The 22416-nt window shown below is 42.3% G+C and overlaps 1 protein-coding gene across 2 annotated transcripts in view; it reads left to right on the plus strand.

Moving 5' to 3' along the window:
* LOC120541585 (semaphorin-3F-like) overlaps positions 1-22416 on the plus strand; it is a 329969-nt gene that overhangs the window by 22405 nt on the left and 285148 nt on the right. For both annotated transcript variants that reach the window (XM_039773350.1, XM_039773351.1), the window contains exon 2: positions 9904-10050. In XM_039773350.1, coding sequence (XP_039629284.1) covers positions 9945-10050 — 106 coding nt within the window. In that variant the 5' untranslated portion in view covers positions 9904-9944. The remainder of the gene's footprint in view (positions 1-9903; positions 10051-22416) is intronic.

Below are 22416 nucleotides of genomic sequence, written 5' to 3' on the forward strand. Positions count from 1 at the left end.
TCCTGGTCAAAAAAGAAATGGGATAGATGCAAGTATCCATATAAATTACTGCTCTGTTTCCAACCGTGTGACACAAATGGTGACTGTGGAACCAGCGTGTAGGTGAACTAAACCGATTACACTGCCGGTCAAAATTCGCATCACACATTGCATGTCCAAAGGGGAAAAATAGAAAGTGGCCTCGTGAAGTCCAACATTTCCCTAAAAGCGAAAGCAGAGCTTCACTGTGTGCTCGTGTCAGCAGGGTTCAGCTTAAGCACAAGCAAGCAGACACAGACCCTAACACTAACCCTAATTTTACCCTAATTTTACATTATTTTTCTGCATACAAAGAAATGGCAAAACATTCATACGAAATACATATTCATAAAAATCCACTATTTGTGTTTATTCAAATATTGTATTCGGATTCAGCTCCACTCCTACATTACAGGGTAAGGCACAATGTTTAATCTGCACCTAAACCAGATCCAGAATGTCACCTAAAACTGAACTACAGCTCACGTTCTAGTTCTTCACCTGCAAATAAATTACATTGAGTTCACCATTCTTAGAAAAATGCTCGTTCAGTGAAGGCGCTCTTTTAAACTAGCTCATGCACAACACTGGTTTCTTGTATTTTCTTCCTCTAAGTCAGGAATGTCGAACTCCGGGGCCTGGAGGGTCGCAGTGGCTGCAGGTTTTCATTCTAACCCCTTTCCTAATCAGTGACCAGTGCTAATTAACTCCTTTTCCCTTCATTTTATTAGCCCCGTTTTTAAGGATTCAGTCCTCTGAATTGATTCTTTTCTTCATTAAATGACAAAACAGGTGACCAGCCAAACTGGGATTTCAAACTCCAACCGATCTCTTAATGAGAAGCCGATTCTTGCTGTTAATTAAGCCTGTTATTTAATTACGTGGCTTGTTGCTGCTCTCATTCTGCCACAGCAGACATTCCCAAAACTCTTGGTTTTTCTGTTTTTTCTAAGAACACTGTCAAAATATTTTGGTCACCTGAAAGATGAGCCTTACTGAGATCTTCACCTTTCTTTATTTTCAGATATTATGTGATGGTCTCACATGAGCTGGTCACTGGTTTTGTTTCTCATTATTGTTTGACTACTAATTAAGGAAAAAGAGACAACTAAGGGGCCTGAGTCAAGTTAATTAAAATGAAGGCACGGGTGTCGAACTCCAGACCTGGAGGGCCGCAGTGGCTGCAGGTTTTCATTCAGACCCTTTTCCTAATCAGTGACCTCTTTTCACTGCTAATTTACTTTTTAATAGCCTTGTTAGAAGGATTCAGTCCTCTGAATTGATTCGTTTCCTCATTACAAGGCAGCCAAACAGAAATGAGATGTGAAACAAGTCAACAGAGTGACCAGCTAAACTGAGGCTTCACACTCCAGCCAGTTTCTTAACGAGAAGGCAATTCTTGCTGTTAATTAAACTTGTTATTTAATTCCACGGCTTGTTGTTGCTCTCGTTCTGCCACAGCTGACATTTCCAAAACCGTTGATTTTCTGTTTTCATAAGAACATCGTCAAAGTGTTTTGGTGAGTCGAGAGATCAACCTTACCGAGACCTTCACCTTTCTTTATTTTCAGACATTGTGTGATGTGGCGGCTTGTTTTATGTCACATTATTGTTTGGCTGCTAATTAAGGAAAAAGAAACAACTAAAGGGCCTGAGTCAAGTTAATTAAAAAGAAGTTAATTAGCAGCAAAAACAGGTCACTAATTAAGAAGATGGTTAGAATGAAAATCTTCAGGCAAAAGAAGTTAATTAGCCAAAACAGGTCACTAATTAAGAAGATGGTTAGAATGAAACCAAGACCAGAGTTTGACACCCCTGAACTAAGGAAAAAGAAGTTAATTAGCAGCAAAAACAGGTCACTAATTAAGAAGATGGTTAGAATGAAAACCTGCAGCCACTGTGGCCCTCCAAGACCGGAGCTCAACACTCATGCTCCAAGTAAAAGATGTGAAAACAATGAAATTATAAAACCCAAAAGACAAATCGTTGAGCCCCTCCATAGCCTTGGAATTACTTCTATTAAGCTACAAGGCAACTGGCGTGCAGGGGAATGGGAGAATGTGGTCGGCAGAGGAGCAGAACAAAAGCAAAGAAGAATAAAGGAGTGCACTAATCATACGTTGAGCTTTGGGGTTTTTATTACAAATGGAAAAGTTAATAAGTGGAACAAATGTAATTTTAATCAAGACATTCTGTTTATAAACAGATAGACAGGGTAGCTTGGCCCGTTTTTTGCTGTCAGAAAAGAGCATCTTGGTATGATTGAAATGGTTTATTTATTTTCTTACCCAAACATTGAGAGCTTTGTGACACACTCGGAATGGGCTGTAATTCAGTAACTGCGCCCGAGGTAGAGCCGATCGTGTCTGTTTCTAATTAAAAGACCTGGGAAGGACCCGTCGACTTTTGAGAGCTGCATATTCTTGTATTTCATCGGCATCTATGTGTCCCGTTCTTTCTTTCCTTTTTAGTTCCATGCATGCGACTCTTTGAAGTATCCATTTCTGTGCAAAACATACCGAACGTTGAACCGAAGTAGATCATTTGACAGTTTTCTCTGCTATTTACTGTACGTTGAGAACTTCACCTCGGAACGATTTATTTGAAGGCATATTCTAAATCATGACCTTTAAATCACATCATCCATGCAACCATCGACCAAATTTATTCTTCAAATTACGGTTTATAGCCAATCCTCGGATGAGACCTAAAACCGAGGTCCTGGCTATCTGTGGTCAAAAATGTCATCCTTCATAAAGAGCAGGGTGTATCCTGATGTCCTGGCTGAATTGCCCACCATGGCTTGGTCATTCTTGTCCCTTAATCATCCCCTGTCTCTAATTGGTTGACTGTCAATCACCCCTTCACTACCTAATAGCTCATGTGTGTTGAGCGTACTGGCGCAAAAAAATGGCTGCCAGGTGGATGCTGCACAATAGTGGTGGGTGAAGTGGCTCCCCCCTCACAATGGAAGTGACTGAGCAGAGACCCATTTTAATGCCCCCCTTCCGCCCTGTAATTGAATATCGACAGGTTAATGCAATCATTTGTTTCTGTGTAGTGTTCATCTGTTAAATTGCTGCACTTGACCGTAGAATGCAAAGCTGGAAATTTAGGCCTACGTGACAAAGATTTACAGCCAAAAAAAAAAAACAGAATCGCACCATGAATCTGGGGGAAAAACCAACACCTAGTGAGCATCACATATAAGGAAGTCCCAGCAGAACTGGGCCAGCTGGCCGTTCAGTCCGTGTCTGATAGCTGCGTCTACCCTGTAAAGCCCTTTTACATGTTTGCATATCGTGATTCTGAGCTTTATATTGTTTTTTGGTTATTTTAACCACTTTCTGTCACTGCTTGTTTCAGTATGCACCTGTGATGGTCTGAATGGACTCTTCTTATGTTTTACCTTTGAAGTAGTTCTGCTCTTTACAGTCAAATCACAGTACTTGGCGTAGGGTCCGACTCCTCTCTAATTGTCATTTGTTGATTATTGCTTTATGTTAAACAATACGTGGCACATCCAGAGGTGTTGCTGACTCAGCACTTGGACTAATGAGAGGTCAGTGTGGTACTGTCCAGTCTGGCTTCCTTTCCACGTTACAATGGTGCCCTGTTAGGTTAGCTGACCTGTGCTGGGGAGACTGTGAGGGTTCCTTCTAACAGACTGTCATCCCTGCTGGTGTTGGCTCCTGCCTTGTGCCCGTTACTTGCCCGTGAACAGCTGGTCATTTGAGGCTGAACTTGAGCAACAACTCAGAAGAAACAGGTTGCTAAAGACCTCAAATGAAATCTGCTGTCCTTGACTATGTCAGAATGTATATTAAACATTGCAGACTCCTCTCCTTGTTTACATCCATTTGTTTCCCATGTGTGCATTTCTGGTCAAGGGACACCAGTCTATCCTGGTAGTAATAAACACGAGGCCGAAACAACTCCCACTCACTCGTATTGAGTCGCGATACTGCTTAGGAGAATCCAGCCTTCTAAGGGTGAATGAACACTAAAACTCCATGCAAGTAATTAATTATTGGATCAGAATTCTGCAGAGCTGTGAATGATAACCATTATGCCACTGCATAACCCATTTTACAAATAACATTTATTTATTTATTGTTAATAGTCTTTTATTTGTGCTTTGTAATCTTTGTTTAAAATTCTGTTTCTTGTTATGTCCCTTGTGTTTTATGAGTGGTGTCAACCTGACATCTCCACTCCCCCGGGTCCTCCCTCTGGTTATTTAAGATGGCTGAGAAGGCTCATGAGCAGGAGATCATTCATTTATTTGAAGTATGTGAGCATTGCTGTTTCTGTTTGGATTTCCTGTTTTTTTGCCATTTTCTTGTCTGTTTTTCTTGGATTCTACCTACAGGTTGTGCATTGAAATTTGTTTGCTGAAGAATTGCCATTTTGGCAACTCCTTACGTCACTTTTTGCTCCATAAAGTTTTTTTCTGTATTTTTGCTAATGAATATTCATTTTATAAAGGTAATTTGTTGACCTTTCAAACAAAAGCCAGGGGTTTATGGTTGTCTTCCCTCTTGTGAGGCTTTTTTGATAAGAACTGTGGACATTTAGTGTTGTTTTCCCAGCTTTTAATTTTTGGGATCTAATGCGGCTGAAGCCAGCAGGTAGTCACAACAGCCTGGCTTACTTAAAACACTGTTAGTGACTACTCACTATGCAACATAGTAATTATGAGCCCATACCCTGAAACTGCTAGTCACTTTTAATTTCCTTCAATCCACTCATTATTTCTTCTTCTTGATGTGTTATAGGTTTTTGACATGATTTTTACAGCCATTTGCCTGTCATGACATCAGCCCTCCCCAATTTATCCGGTTTCTGGAATGGCCTGAAAAAGGAGTGTGAGTTCCGTGTATCCATCTCCTCCAGTGTCTTTTTTCTCCATTATAGCTAGCCAACCTGTAGGCACAAAGAAAGAACAACTTTGGTTGGGATAGCAGAACACACCCTTGGTCAGACCCATTGAATTTAGGAGTGAAAATGACTGTTTTTACTTGTGTACCACGCGCCCTCGTGTAAGACGTGCACCCTAATTTTTACAAAGAAAATCGCCCCATGTACGATGCGCATTGTGATTGTATAGGAAGTGTTTAGAGAGAGAGAGAGAGAGAGCACGAGAGAGAGAGAGAGAGTGTGAGCGAGCAAGCGGGCGAGAGAGAGAGAGTGCAAGCGAGAGTGAGAGAGAGTGCGAGCGAGAGAAAGAGAGAGAGAGAGAGTGTGAGCGAGCAAGCGAGAGAGAGAGTGTGAGCGAGCGAGCGAGCGAGAGAGAGAGAGAGAGCGTGAGCGAGCAAGCGAGCGAGAGAGAGAGTGCAAGCGAGAGAGAGCCGAGCCCAAGCAGAAGAAGTAAACATTACAGAATTACATTTCCTTGTGCATGACGCGCACCTGATTTTCTAATGCTAATATTCGGGAAAAAATGTGCGCGCGGTACACGCATAAATACGGTAACTTAATACGCTCATCTTCATGACAATGGTGAGAATCAGTGTAGACAAGCAAATCTGAGACCCAGATGTATAAACTCCATGTGACTAGGAAACGGAGCTGTGACAGAACAAAAGCCCAAACAGCCCCATTCTGCAGGCATTTTAATATTTTGTATGCAATGCTCCTTAAACTATCCCTTTCATAATTGTAAATGATTTTGTTATACAGTATGTTTGTCATTGAAATGCTACTATAAAGACAGTCGCTCTGAGATATGACATGCGGCATTACAAGTTGGCAATGTGGTTTTCTGCATTTGGGCACTCCAATGCTTTTTAAATGTTTATCTTGAATTGTATCATTCATACTCAATGACATGTGAAGAAAGAAATTCCATTACAAGTATGGAAATCGAGAAATTTGCTCCTAGCGTCATGGGAGTCCAGCTATTTGAAACTTACTTCGGAGTTATCTGTAGCTCCTTTCACTTGGCCCACATCTGTACCCATTGTGTGTGTCACAATTTGGCACCGCAGTCTGCTGATGTTTTCAAATCCATTTGCATGACTGCTGTATCTTGAATTAGTCCGCTTACACTTAGTATGATGGTCTCCCGACTGCCATCACAGTGTACTGACATTTTGAACTCTCAAGTTGCAGACCGATTTTGAGTTCTCCCACTTACTTACCTCTAGCCGTCTATCTGACTCCTTAACTGGAGATTCGAAATTATACCGAAGGCACTTAAACAAAATGTATTTCTGTGTAGATGAGAGGATGACCGATCCTAACAGAAGGCTCTGCATGTCTCAGTCGTGTTTCTCATTCATTCTAATGCATCCATCCATCCATTTTCTAAGTCCAGTTATTCAGACCAGTGTTGCATGGAAACTGGAGCCTATCCCAGCAAGCATCAGAAGTAAAGCTGAAAGAAGCCAGAAAGCACCTCTGCACACAAAGAGCTGTGAGAATCAGCAACCAAGCCATGGGGTTGAAGCAGAAACCCTGACAACTTTTAAATAGTACTTGAATGAGATATTGGGACAGCTTTGCTATTAGCTAATCAAACAAACTTGATGGTCTGAATGGTCTCCTCTCGTTTTCCCAATTTCGTTTGTTCTTCGTTCTATGCATTTTATGCTCTGAAATATGCTCTTCCGACAATAGAGTATTAAAAGCTGGCATCCGCATCCAGTGAAATTTTGAATTCCGGCTGCCTTCTTAAAATTCATACAGACAGTGAATAACTGGATGACACCCCGACCTACAGAGCAGTAAAGCTTTGCTGCTAACCACTGTGTCACTGTACTGCCGTTTAGCAAATAACAGAGTATCACAAATCTTTTCTGTTCTCATTTTCTTCCACATTTCAGACTTGTTTTACAGTGGTTTTCTCTGTTCATTTTTCATGTACGGTGAAGGACACGAGGAATGAGAGCCTCTCCTTATAGCAGTGAACATTTCAATTCCAGCTTCATGTCAGTTTTGAATCAGGTCATTACATTCATGTGCAATGTGGGTCTTACAAACTGACAGCGCCGTCTGCTTGAACATGTGCATCCTAAGTGGATGTGGGTCTCAGGTTGTTCGTTTCATTATGACCATTTTGCTGCAGATATCTCAAGTGCTACAGCAATTGAAGGTACTGAGCAAGTTTATTTATATCTAGCTCTGTAAACCTGTGCTGTAAAAAGCCCGGGCTCCTAGAAACTATTGAAATCGTTAGAAAAAAACTGAAATGCAGAGTCGGTGGTTTCGTTTTGCGGACGTGCTCCCCTCAGTTCTCTATCAGCGGCCAAGCGAGTTTCTCTCTCCTCAAAATTATTGTTTTGCCGATGTGTTCACCCCCCTTGTCTGTCAGCATCTAAGCGAGTTTCTTTCTCCTTGGAGGTTTAGTTTTGTCGATGTTCTCACCTCTGTTGTCTATCAGCCGCTAAGCTGCTGATTGCATTTTGTCGATGTACTCGCCTCGCTTGTGCATTAGCGGCTCAGTGAGGTTCTATTTCCCCAACGGTTTTGTTTTGCTGATGTGCTCTCCCCCCTTGTCTATCAGCGGCCAAGCGTTTTCCCGATGTACTTGTATCGCTTGTGTATCAGTGGCTAAGTGAGTTTCTCTCTCCTCAGAGGTTTCGTTTTTCCGATGTGCTCGCGTCTCTTGTGTATTAGCAACTAAGTTAGTTTCTCTCTCCTTGGAGGTTTAGTTTTGCCGATGTGCTCACCTCTGTTGTCTATCAGCCGCTAAGCTGCTGATTAAATTTTGCTGATGTGCTCGCCTCGCTTGTGCTTTAGCACCACAGCGAGGTCCTCTTTCCTCAGCGGTTTTGTTTTGCTGATGTGCTCTCCCCCCTTGTCTATCGGCGACCAAGCGTTTTACCGATGTACTCGCCTCGCTTGTGTATTTGTGGCTAAGTGAGTTTCACTCTCCTCGGAGGTTTTGTTTTGTCAACGTGTTCGCCTCCATTATCTATCTGCAGCTAAGCGAGTTTCTCTCTCCTCAGAGGTTTCGTTTTGCCGATGTGTTCACCCCCCTTGTCTATCAGCATCTAAGCAAGTTTGTCTCTCCTCGGAGGTTTAGTTTTGCCGATGTGCTCACCTCTGTTATCTATCAGCCGCTAAGCTGCTGATTACATTTTGCCGATGTGCTTGCCTCGCTTGTGCATTAGCGGCTCAGTGAGGTTCTCTTTCCTCAGCGGTTTTGTTTTGCTGATGTGCTCTCCCCCCCTTGTCTATCAGCGGCCAAGCGTTTTGCCGATGTACTCGCCTTGCTTGTGTATTAGCGACTAAGTGAGTTTCCCTCTCCTCAAAGGTTTCGTTTTGCCAATGTGCTCACCTCGCTTGTGTATCAACATCTAAGTGAGTTTCCCTCTCCTCAGAGGTTTTGTTTTGCCAATGTGCTCACCTCGCTTGTGTATTAGCGACTAAGTGAGTTCCTCTTTCCTCAAAGGTTTCGTTTTGCCAATGTGCTCACCTCGCTTGTGTATCAACATCTAAGCGAGTTTGTCTCTCCTCTGAGGTTTTGTTTTGCCGATGTACTCGCCTCGCTTGTGTATTAGCGACTAAGTGAGTTTCTCTCTCCTCGGATGTTTTGTTTTGCCAATGTGCTTGCCCCCCTTGTCTATCAGCGGCCAAGCAAGTTTCTCTTTCCTCGAAGATTTAGTTTTGCTGATGTGCTCACCTCTGTTGTCTATCAGCCGCTAAGCTGCTGATTACATTTTGCCGATGTGCTCGCCTCACTTGTGCTTTAGCGAATAAGTGAGGTTTTCTTTTCTCAGTACTCTCCCCCCATGTCTATCAGCGGCCAAGCAAGTTTCTCTCTCCTCAGAGGTTTTGTTTTGCCGACATCTTCGCCTCCATTATCTATCTGTGGCTAAGTGAGTTTCTCTTTCCTTGCTTGTGTATTAGTGACTAAGCGAGTTTCTCTCTCCTCCAAGGTTTAGTTTTGCTGATGTGCTCCCCCTTGTCTATCAGCATCTAAGTGAGTTTCTTTCTCCTCGGAGGTTTCATTTTCCCGTTGTGCTCGCCTCACTTGTGTGTCAACGGCTAAGTGAGTTTGCATTTCATCGATGGTTTCACTTTGGCCACTGAGTCGCTTTCTTTCAGCTTCACGCTGTAGCCTCGTACTTCTTTCTTCATCCGACTCATTAACTTGGGACCGTCTTGCTGGTTCTTTGAGCTTCTTGTTGTATCCTCATACTTCTGGGCATGACAGATAAACACACATACTTCCACGCGTAGACGTCTATATATAAGACTAGCAGTAATCTAGTTGTTTTATTTTTCTCATGGAATTGATAGCCCATTTGCAATGCCTATCCAGCTCCCCAACACTCGACACAGGCAGACACAGACACAAGTCCAGCAACATACAGGCTTTTATTTTGTCCTGGGGAAACTCTTCCCTTAAGCTTTTCCCACAACACAGTACAAGAAGTACAGTATCGAGAAGCATACAGCACTTTCTCGTCCTTCTTCTTCTTCTTCTCTAGCTCTTTCTCTCTCCCTGTCTTTCTGCCTCCCCCTTCCTCCAGCAAGCTTTGTTCCTCTTCCTCCTGACTCCGGCTCCTGGAGCTGTGGCAGCCAGCCTCTTTTATGCTGTACCTGTGTGTGTTTCCGAAGTCCCGTAAGCCTGGTCGGGAAACATTTCCAGGTGAGACGGGAGCCTGACAAAGTAAGGCTCAGCAGTACCCGCAGCTCCCTCTGGCAGCACCCATGGAACCCAACAGGACTGGACCACTAAACTCTGACTCCCAGCATGCCCTGTGGGAATCTGTGGCAGTGCAACAACCCCGGTTGTCTTCTAGTGATCCAGGCCTGAGCACGCCTTCCATTCCGAAAGTGTCCCAGTGTAGCAGTCTTCCACACTATAAAAAAGAAACGTATTATATCACCTTATGAAGCAAATTAACCTTGTTTTTCCTTTTCTTTTCACAGGGTACTGCCAACTTTCTGTTGAAACCAGACTTTCAAAGACCATGGCTGCTGCTAGCTTGTGTTTGGCAATCCACTTCCTGGCTGTCTGGATCTCGGGGTCCTGTAATCCAATACTTTCAGCTCCCCGAGTGCAGCTAACGTTTAAAGGTAAGGGGATATTATTGACACTCGCAGGCTCGTAAATGTGGAGAGCCAAAGTCGAACCAAAACAATGTGTGCTTTTCTTGCATGTCCTCCAACTTTTTTCTTGTCTTTATTGTGGCTTTATTGACTTGTTATGGGAAGATTTTAATCTGTGCTTCATCCCTGCAAATGAAGATGATGATGATGATGATGAGCAGCTTTGGACACAATAGCCAATAGTTTGAGCTTTCATTTATCTTTTGAAAAGTGTGCCAGGGCAGAGTGCCCATAACAGCTCATGAAGAATAAAGATTTTGCACTTTGTCCTTACGAGTTTTGAATCGTGTGGCAGTCAGAGAAGTGGTAAAGCGGCCCGAAGAGGGCAGATTCAGATAGGCAGGAGGCTAAATTGAAGAGAGATTGGGCCAAATTCTATTACGGAGAATGAAATAAATGGATGTTTGCAACAGAAAAGAAAAATTTATAAGTGGGATTCTGCTGGAGGAGCCCGTTTTCAGATAAGCGCCGTCCACTTGACAGCACTCGTATGCTCAGCCAGGATTACAGATTGCAAATTACCAGGCTCAGCCGAGCGAGGCGCTGTACAATTTCCTCTATCTTCAATTGGCATTTGAGCGGCCCGCTTTATCTTTTTCCGAGTTAAGTGGGGAAGCGGCGGCTTAATTAAGTCTTGTCACAGTTCACTACCGACTGCTCTTTTTTTATTCCTTTCTTATTAAAATGGGATTTGACAGTATGCAAGGTCATGCCATTTTTATTTTTATTTTTTTTAATAATTTTATCATGCAAGTTTTTGCCAAGTACATTTAGTGGCACAGAAATGGCTGCTGTTACGTCAAGCATCCAACATGGGTTCAAATCCAGTAGCGGGTCACTATCTATGTGGAGTTTCGGCGCTCTTCTTGTGTCTGCTTGTGTTTTCTTTGGGGTTTACCAGTTTTATTTTTACATTTCCAAGGATGTGCAGGTCATGTTAACTGCTGCTGTGTGAGATTTGGCATGACTGGGCCCTGTGATGGACTGGGCTGCCATCCAGGGCATTTTTCTGCCTAAGGACAAGCTACTGTAAACATCAGCCACACCAAGCGTTTGTCCTGGGCCAGTTCCTCATCCCTATTTAAAAAAAAATTAATATATCGTTAATTCAACTAAAATATGACCAGACTGACCCCATGGTTCCAAGTTTTGTGTGACTGAGGTCTGAAACTATGGTCTCCATTTACTTACTTTTACATTTTACGTATTTGGGTGATGCCTTTATTTAAGGTGACTGACAGCATTGCAGAGATACCATTGGTTAAATTTCCTTTGTTTATCCAGTTGGAGTACAGGCAGGTGAAGTGACTCACTCAGGGTCAGACCAGACAGTGTCAGTAACAGGACTTGAACCCACAACCTCAGGGATTGAAGCCTTAACCTCTATGTGACAGGAACTCTTGGGCCATGAATTACAACAATCTAGAAGAGAACAGGCCATTCAGCCCAACAGAGCTCACCAGTCCTATCCACTTAATTCTTCCAAACAAAACATCAAGTCAAGTTTTGAAAGTCCTGCTGTCTACCACACTTCTTGGTCTTTTACTCCAAGTATCAGTGGTTCGCTGTGTAAAGAAAAATTTCCTAATGTTTGTGTGAAATTTACCTTTAGCAAGTTTCCAACTGTGTCCCCGTGTTCTTAATGAACTCATTTTAAAGTCACCGTCTCGATCCACTGGTCTAATTCCCTTCATAATTTTAAACACTTCAATCATGTCTCCTCTTAATCTTCTTTTATTTAAACTGTAAAGGTTCAGCTCTTGTAATTTTTTCCTCATAACTCATCCCCTGTAGCACTGGAATCAGCCCAGTCACTCTTCTCTGGACCTTTTCTTGTGCTGCTATGTCCTTTTTGTAGCCTGGAGACCCAAAACTGCACCCAGGACCCCAGATGAGGCATCACCAGTGTGTTATAAAGACTGAGCAGAACCTGCTGTGACTTGGACTCCACACATCAAGGCGCTATATAACCTGACATTCTGTTAGCCTTCCTAATGGCTTCTGAACACTGTCTGGTAGTTGATTTTGCATTACGACTCGTAAATCCTTCTCATAAGGTGGACTCTCGATTTTCAGACCTCCCATTGTGTATTCATATCTAACATTATAAGTAATACTTTACATTTACTGACATTAAATTTCATCTGCCACAAAACTGCCCATACCTGTATGTTGTCCAAGTCCCCCGTACCAGATTAGGGGGCTCCACATTATCTGCCTTTCCATCTGGTTTGGTATCCTCTGCAGACTTAACCAGCTTATTGATGATATTCTGCTATCCAAGTCCTCCTGTGATGATTTAACAGATTCCAGATTATCTGCCAATCCATCTATCTTGGTATCATCTGCAAACGTAGCCAGCTTGCTACTTATATTCCTATCTAAATCATTTACATGGGTGGCACAGTGGGTAGGAGACCCGGGTTCGCTTCCCAGGTCCTTCCTGCGTGGAGTTTGCATGTTCTCCCCGTGTCTGCGTTGGTTTCCTCTCACAGTCCAAAGACATGCAGGTTAGGTGCATTGGCAATCCTAAATTGTCCCTAGTGTGTGCTTGGGGTTTGTTTCCTGCCTTGTGCCCTGTGTTGGCTGGGATTGGCTCCAGGAGACCCCTGTGACCCTGTAGTTAGGTTATAACGGGTTGGATAATGGATGGATGGATCATTTGCATATGTTAAAATAGCAGGGGCCCCAGCACTGACCCCTGCTGGACACCACTCTTAACATCACTCACTTCTGATGAGGTTCCTTGCACTGTTTCTTCATATTTGAGCCAATTCTTCACCCACCTGCACACCACACCCTGAACTCCCACTTCTTTTAATTTGATGCCCATACCTCTCATGTGGCAAATGCTTCTTGAAAGTCAAGATAAATAATATCATATGCTCCACTTGATGTGAGCAAATACAAATGAATTTATTATTAAATTATTTTTAATTTGGTGTGCTTGGTGGGGAGTGGTGGATGTGTCGGGACCCCAAAGTAGCTAATACCACCTAGAGCTTCAGCAAGGACCACACAGAGCCCTGAGTGAATGGACAAGTGCACCATTGAGCTATGCCACTTTATTTAGCGTCTTCCAAATCGCAGCCTGAACAGCGACAGAACTTGCTTGGCATCACCTAGGGAGCCACGAGGAAGATGGGGTTGAACAGACAACCCTTATATTTATAGCCCAACTTCCGGGCCGCTAGGTCTTCCTGCTTATACGAAACAAATAAACCAGAATCGTGCTTTGTAAGTTAGAAGATCACATTCTTGGTGTTTAACTGTCATACGAGACCTTGAAGCCAAACAGTCTTGTGGTGTAGGTAACATTTGATTAGTTGGAACCTTAGAATGCAAAAAGAAACAGAAAGAGCGCTCCATTTTGGATTTGACAGATGCAATGTTCATTTACCTTTCTCAGTGTGCTTCTCCAGCTTGTTCAGTCCAATTCATGGGCTTTCAGTGCCCAATAGCATCAGGCTTGAGACGGGAACCAGCCCTGAGTGAAGCGCCAGGCCACTGAAGGGTCCACTCACGCTCACATACATACTGTATTTGACTTGGCCCCTTTCTGATCTTTTATATTTAACCTGGTAAATGACATTGGGTGAGTCGCGGGCAGCCAAGGCCTATTGTGACAGCATTAGACGGCAGGTAGGACAGGATGCCAGCCCATCGTAATGCACACTCATTCCTATACACACGGCAAGTCTTTGGAATATGGGAGGAAAGTGAAGTAGCTGGAGAGATACCAACATGGAGCGACTCCACACAGGCTAGGATTGGGAGTTGGCTACACTAACCACTGTGCCACCGTGCTGCCATGAAGAAAATATTAACTTGTACTTTCTACAAATAGTCGCTGCATAAATAGTGCTTTGTTTAATGTTTTACATTATGCTTTCTAGGAGATTATCCTGTAAGGCAGACAGTTCAATTTTTTTTTTCCATTGAGATTGTCACAGGCATTAGAAACTCATTACAATCCCGCTTAAGAGGTCAAGTGCTTCACCCTGGATGTAAGAGAACTTAACCCTGGGAGGTTCCTTCTTCACATCCTGGTTTCAGTGCAGTTATCGTATGAACCTGAGCGGCTCATTTTAACACGAGTACTCAGTCCTTACCGTGAAATACCAGAACTGAAGTCCCATTGTTAGACGCGCACAGAAAGGCCGCTTTAGCTTGTGGTCTTAGCCGAGACTCCAGAGTGGTCATACTTTGTTGCAGTGTTTATTTTTTCTAGTCTGAATACCACCAGAGCCACATAATCATGTAATGTCTGTGAAATTGGAAATTACCACAGTTACCTTTTATTAGGGTTCAGCCAGACCTTGATTGCTCTTGCTGACTTGTCTAACTGCAGTATTGATAATAACCATATTTGATGGAGATGGTTGAGCCAGATAAGCCACTCTGTTTATTATTTTTCCTTAATAATTGTTTCCTTTCTTTTTTTTTTTTTTTGTTTTGTTTTTCAAAATATTCCCCCGTGATTCTTTGCAGTGTTAGACTTATTTTAAACACTCAGAGGATAAGGAAATCCTGACTTCTTAATGGGGGGCAACGTCTCCTCCTCTCAAAAACTTGTAAAGGAAAAAAAAAAAAAACAGAGTTCTGACAAGGCTGGAAAACAGGAAAACGAGCATTCGCCATTTCCATAAAAATGTCAATCTTCAGCTTACTGTTGCAATTTGTTCTGCCAGCCCACATCTCTATATGTGATACTTTAAGAAAGCTTTAAACCTTATATACATACTAGTTGTGCAACTCATCTAAAATGGGATAAAATCAAATTAATTAACATAGGTCTCAGAGTTAACAATTGCTGTGCACCATCTGTTTGAATGTATTTTGTAACACATGTTGTAATAAAATGCCTTGCATTTGTCATTCCAACAGATGGCACATCTGAAAAATTTGCAGTAATAAAATGCATTACTAAATAATGTTAGTGGTGCACCATCTGTTAGAAAGGAAAATGCAATGCAGATGTCTCTGTTATGCTATTTAGTATGAGATTTTTCAACAGATGGCACATCCGAAAAATTTGTAGTAATAAAATGCATACTAAATAATGTTAGTGATGCACCATCTGTTAGAAAGGAAAATGCAATGCAGATGCCTCAGTTATATGCTATTTGGTATAAGATTTGTAAAAAGAGTGTTCATGTGTGTTTTTATGATGCACCATCTGTTGGAATTCTGTTCAATTCTATTTAATTACTAAAAATGTTTGTGATGCGCCATCTTTTGGAATGACAGAGACATAGCAGCCAGACAAACATACACACAAGTTAGCTAAATAACTAGCTGTGCTACCTTTCTGATGGGTTGAAATCTAAATAATCAACATAGCCCTCAGTGTTAGTGTTTGCAGTGCACTGTCTACTGGAATGTATTTTGCAACGCATGTAGTACTAAAATGCTTGGCATTTATCATTCCAACAGATGGCACATCACAAACAGTTGTAATAATGAAATGCATTACTACAGATGTTTGCAATCCACCATCTGTTGGAATAACAAAAGCACTGCATTTTTTTACTACAAATGTTTATTATGTACCATCTGTTGGAATGACAGAGTCATACGTAGCAGACAGAAACACTGACACATACTTATCCTTTTATTAAGGTAGATGTATATCTAGCTGTGCTGTTGGAATGATAAATGCAATGAATTTTATTTCTACAAATATTTATGTGCCATCTGTTGGAGTGAAAGTGACATAGCAGTCAGACAGCCACACAGACAGAAACTTATCCTTTTTTTAAGGTATATATAATTAGCTGTACTACCCTTCTGAGACGGGTTAAAATCTAAGTAACCAACATAGCCCTGGGCGTTAGTGTTTGCACTGCACCATTTATTGGAATGTATTTTGCTCTGCGTGTAATAACAAAATGCTTTGCAGTTGTCATTCCAACATATTGTGCGTCACAAACAGTTGCAATAATCAAATGCATAGCTGTAGATGCAATGACAAATGCAATGCGTTGTGTTATTAGAAATGTTTGTGATGCACCATCTGTTGGAATGATGGCGAGATAGTAACCAGATGGACACACGGACACTTGTCTTTTTATAAAGGGGGGTAAGCAGTTACTGTCAGTTAAACGTCTTTAATGCTAACGTTTGCAGTGCAGTATGTCAGTCTGGTTGCTATGTTTGTGTCACATGCCATTTGGTACAGGATTTATAAAAGCAATGCTAATGTTTGTGATGCACCATCTATTAGATAACAGAGACGTAGCAACTGGGCGGGCAAACGGGCAGACACACAGTCACTTATCCTTTAATTAGGCTAGATATACAACTAGATGTGCTTGAAATCTAAGTAGTCAACATAGACCTCCACATTAAAGTTTGCAGTGCACCATCTGTTGGAATGTTTTTTGCAATGTATGTACAGTAGTAATAAAAAGGTTTGCATTTGTCGTTCCTTCAGATTGTGCATCACAAACAGTGGTCTCTATGTTGTGAGGCAGCAGCACTACCACTGACCACCGTTCTGCCTGGCCTAGCAGCCCTTTGCTAATTCTTCATATATACATACACACACACACACATTTGATGTTTATTTCTGTAATGTAAGGCATAGGATTCAATTATGCACTTATGTCCATTCTTCTTGCTCCCTTGCAAGCCGGTGTAGACACCAAGATAGTTCTCTGCGGTACATACTGAAAGTGATTTACTGGCTGATCCAGTCAGCATGAAGTGAAAGTGACAGAAGCCTTTTGTCCTCTGCCGATGGCGACGATGTTCTCTTTACATTCCTTGCTTTATATGTTGCAGCCCTGACCACAACAATCGCTTCTGGACAACAAAACTAGCCACTTGAGAAGTATGAGGAAAGGCTGGGAGCTTCAGAGCACCAGTCACACAAGAGAAAGTGTGGAAATGTAAAATGAGACCATGGTAATGCAGCCTAACTGGCCCGTTTGTAATCAATACCTGTCAACTTGTCTGGATAGCAAGATGCTGGCGTTGCCTCTAGGAATTTGAGAATCTATGGATAATCAATTAACTAACCCCCACCACCATTGAAAAATACAAGCCAGTGTCCAGCTAGCAGGTCAACCCTGGGAGAGTAGATTTAATTCAACTTGAGCTGTGGTGGTGCAGACGGTACACCACCCCTCACTGCCGCCATCGCCCTATGCACTTTCACTTGTGTCATTGTCCCTGGCTGAATTCCATTAGAGGACCTTTGCCCAGGACAAAGTGGAAATTATTTGTAGAAGAAGCAAAAAGAGGTGACGCCAAGTTTAACATCACAGTTTTTGGATGTTGTCAGTGCACGTAATACTGTATATCGGAAATCATAATTAGAAAATTAGGACGTTAGAAAATGTTATGACAAGAACAGGCCACTTGGCCCAGTGAGCTCGGACGTCCTGTTCATTCATTTTACAGTGACAGATAGGGGGCGCTGTCGTCCCCTTGAACCCTTAGTCTAGACACCAGACACCAGGTAAAAGTCCAAATTATTAATTTATTTGAACTACACAGTGCACAAAGCACCCTCCTCTCCACAATATTCATAAATTCACAATGCAATACTCGATAATACAATTCCTCCACTGTCCCAGATGCGTTGCCACCCTGCCACCCAGCTCAGCTCACTCGTCTGGGATCTCTTCCAGTCTTTTATAGTCCGTGACCCGGACCTGCAGTCCATGTGACTTCCTAGCACTTCCGGGTCAGATGAAAACTCCTTCAACCCGGAAGCACGTCATTCCCTTTGTCCATGTGACTAGGACGCACTTCCGGGTTGTAGGCAAAATCTTCGTTGCTCCTCCCTGCAGCGCCTCCGTTGCTACCTCCCTGGTATCCAACAGGGCTGTGGATGAAAACTCCATTGTCCATAATTCCCTGCTGGCATTCGGGGCACCTCCATGCTGCAGGGAAGGCTCCACCTGGCGGCCTGGGGTTATTGGCAGTTGTGACTGGCCGGCCGTAGTCCACACTATCTATCTATCTATCTATCTATCTATCTATCTATCTATCTATCTATCTATCTATCTATCTATCTATCTATCTATCTATCTATCTATCTATCTATCTATCTATCTATCTATCTGTCTTATCCTGCATACTATACTTTAATCTATCTATCTATCTATCTATCTATCTATCTATCTATCTATCTATCTATCTATCTATCTATCTATCTATCTATCTATCTATCTAAATTGTTTTTAAATAACATCAAGTTGGCATCTAAAGGACCCTAAAGACCCACTGTCCACCCAAAGTTCTTGTTGCAACTTTGATTTGGTGTACTCATTCCTCTAATAATTTTAAACACTTCAATCACGTTTACTTAAACTGAAAAGGCTCAGCTCCTTTAATCTTTCCTCATAGCTCATACCTCACAATCCTGGAATCAGCCGAATCGCTCTTCTCTGGACTTCCTCGAGTGCTGCTATGTCTTTTTTTTGTAATATGGAGACCAAAACTGCACACAGGACTCCAGGTGAAACCTCACCAGTGCGTTATAAACCTCCTCACTTGTACTCCACACGTAGTGACGTGTAACCTAACATCCTTTTCGGCCTTCTTGATTGATTCTGCATACTGCCTGCCTCTACTTTAGATAGCGACGAGTCCACTATGGCTCCTAGATCCTTATCCTAAAGTGCTTGTTCAAGCTTCAGACCTGACATTTTTACTTCCTGCGTGTAACACTTTATATTTACTTACATTAAATGTCATCTGCCACAAATATGCCCAAACCTGTATGTTGTCCAAGTCTTCCTGTACCAGTTTAGGGGGACTCCACATTATCTGCCCTTCCACCTGGTTTGGTATCGCTTATTGAGGATATTTGTGTGCAGACGTTCACGGGTTTCTCATTTAGTGATGTGCTCCAAAGACGCGCAGTCACCTCACATTTGCACCAACAAAGCCTTTATGCCAGCCTACTAAGTTACTGTTTTTGGTCACAGACGCACCCTAATATCGACGTCAGAGCCAGGGTGTCTTTTCTAATGAATAATGTCTTTGACTCCTGGTGGCTTGCATATTTCATTAATGAGGTAACATTTGAACCATGGGTAAAGTTCATCTTATGGGTGGAAATGTGTTTGTGTGAAGAGTTACTTACCTGAATCTATTAGCTTTTGTACGCAAGCCAAAGATGGGAGCAGTAAACTCCTCGCCTGGTCCCTTTAGGCAGAAGTCAAGGGGGCTGTTGCTGCAAAAAAAACAAAAAAAAACAGATGGGACCCGTAACTTTCTGGCTTTGTTTGAGCAGCTGAAGGTAAAAAGTAAAAGAATGCTAATATTAGGACGTATAATTGCCTAAATGGCTACACCTCCTCAGCTTACATTTTTTTAAACAAGAAAAAATGACAAATATAATAATAGGGCTGATTTTTTTTTTTTTTTTGGTAGGTGGTCTCTTAATTTTTCAAGTGGCGGTTTAACGCTGCTTAGCTGGGACCACCACTCCTTTCATTCATAGAGGCCACCTTTTGTGACCTACCTGCCAGTTTGCAACGGCAAAGACCAACATTGTGTACACATAGGGGTGTGTGTGTGTGTGTGTGTGTGTGTGTGTGTGTGTGTGTGTATGTGTGTGTATGGAAGAAAAACGTAGGCCTTCCAGGAGATGATGGGAGTGCCCCTACAACCAAAAAAAAAAAGAAGTGCGAGTCCAAGGCTGCTGAATGAAAGCTGAAACTTGAAGAATGTATGATGAGGCAGAGAATCAATGGATGGGAAGATGGGAATAAAAGATTAGGCCGCAGATAAATGCAAATAAAAGATGGGGTTGAAGAGGCACCAGCCTGGGAGAGTGGGTAGAGACCTCGGAGTTGAAAAGGCAAATAGCCTGCATGTCGCAATCTATTATGACTGTCTGCACCTTCGAGGCCTAAGATGACGACGCACCTTCTCTTTGTCCTGCTTGGACATCTCTGCCATCTCTGCCACTTCACTTTCTGCTTCTGCGCTGATGTCATCATCTCAGGCCTTCTCATTTTATGTTTTAGATAGCATATGTTTGTAAAATTGGGGATTTCACACTCTCTCTCTCTTAATATATATATATATATATATATATATATATATATATATATATATATACAGTATATGTATGCATAAATATGTGTATATATGTATGCGTATATATATGTATGTATGTGTGTGTGTATATATATATATATATGTATGTATGTATGTATGTATGTATGTATGTGTATGGGCGGCACGGTGGCGCAGTGGTAGCGCTGCTGCCTTGCAGTAAGGAGACTTGGTTCTTCCGGGTCCTCCCTGCATGGAGTTTGCATGTTCTCCCCGTGTCTGCTTGGGTTTCCTCCTACAGTCCAAAGACATGCAGGTTAGGTGGACTGGCGATTCTAAATTGTGCTTGGTGTGTGTGTGTGTGCCCTGCGGTGAGTTGGCGCCCTGCCCAGGATTGGTTCCTGCCCTGTGTTGGCTGGGATTGGCTCCAGCAGACCCCTGTGTTTGGATTCAGCGGGTTGGAAAATGGATGGATGGATGTGTATATATACTTTATATATTTATATATATATATATGTGTGTGTGTATATATATAAATATATATATATATATATATATATACTGTACATACATATATATGTACTCTTTAGTCAGTCAGTCATTTTCCAACCCGCTATATCCTAACCCAGGGTCACAGGGAAATCCTAAGCCTGAGAGTGCAACAATTTATATGACATTTTTATGTCACTTTTTTGTCACGCAATAAGTCGGGCTTATTTTAAAGCCTACATGTATATATGTTTGGTATTGTTCCTTTCAGAATTTATCAAACTTTAATGTGATGTTAGATTTTCAGATTCTTATTCCGTTTTTAAATATCAAGACGAGACTTTGCGCCAAGAGATTTAACCACGCCCGGGGATGGAAATAAAAGCCAGAGAGTAGCACAGCTGCTGTACAGGCTTTGAAATGTTCGAAGTCCGCACGCCCACAGCTATTCGAGCAAGGAGGAGTTAAAAAAATAAAAACTGTATTTGTTTCCCATTGTATCACCATTGCTTCTCCCTGGGGTGCATTCAGCTCCCCTCTTCACAACGTAAGCGGCAGAGACATGAAGTGGCTGGTGAGTAGTGCAGGCCGGGGGGGATGGCGAGCGAAGCAAACAGGGGGCAAACCCCCTAGTATATATATAAAATTAAATATCTATCTGTCTGTCCGCTTATCACAAGAGAACTACTTAACGGATTTCGATCTGTTTTTTTTCTCAAATTTTCTTGAACGTTCCGGTTGATTTTGCGACTTCTCTCATCGCACTAAGAACCATAGTTTGCTTGCAGGAGCGATATATTCACACTAATCTGAGACAGAGGCTGAGGGGGAATCGTGTTATCAAGAGTGGGGATCCTCCTCGCTGTCCTGTTTCACTTCTATGCGGGCGGAGACGTGGCGGATGGCTAGTCTGTTATATATATATATATATGTGTGTGTTTCATATCTGTATACTATATCTGTATAAAGTAGTGCCTCCTCTTATCGACCTCCTGTCAGAAGCACCTGCTTCCTCCAGTGCCTTATACGTCCCCCTATTCACCTTTATGTTAAGCTTCTTCATTCATCCATGTTAATTACTTCAAGTGTTTCTTTTCCCAATCTGTATTTACCCTAAGGCAGGGGTGTCCAACTCCAGTCCTGGTGGGCTGCAGTGGCTACAGGTTTTCATTCTAACCATCTTCTTAATTAGTGAGCCGTGTTTGCTGCTAATTAACCTCTTTTGCCTTCGTTTTTATTGACGTGACTCTGACCCCTTAGTTGTTTCTTTTTCCTTAATGAGGAGCCAAACAATAATGAGACAGAAAACAAGCCGCCACATGACCAGCTAACCTCAAAATAAAGAAAGGTGAAGGTCTCAGTCATGTTGGTCTGCTCAGGTGACCAAAACTACTTGACGGTGTGGTCTTAGTAAAAAACAGAAAATCAACAGTCTGCCATGGCAGAACAAGAGCAGCAACAAGTCATGATATTCAATAACGGGTTTAATTAACAGCAAGAATCGGCTTCTCATTAAGGAACTGGTTGGAGTGAAAACTGGCTGGAGTTTGACGGTCCAGGTTAGCTGGTCATCTGTTGGCTCGTTTCACATCTCATTTGTGATTGGCTGCCATTTAATGAAGAAACAAATCAATTCAGAGGACTGAATCCTTTACAAGCAGGACAATTAATATGAAGGGCAAAGGAGTTAATTAGCCGTAAAAACTGATCACTGATTAGGAAAAGGGTTAGAATGAAAACCTGCAGCCACCGCGGCCCACCAGGTCCGGAGTTTGGACGTCCCTGCCCTAAGGTTACATTACATTGAGGTCAATGGTCATTTGT

This window comes from Polypterus senegalus, chromosome 12 (genome assembly GCF_016835505.1).
Source record: "Polypterus senegalus isolate Bchr_013 chromosome 12, ASM1683550v1, whole genome shotgun sequence".
Classification (NCBI taxonomy): Eukaryota; Metazoa; Chordata; class Cladistia; order Polypteriformes; family Polypteridae; genus Polypterus; species Polypterus senegalus.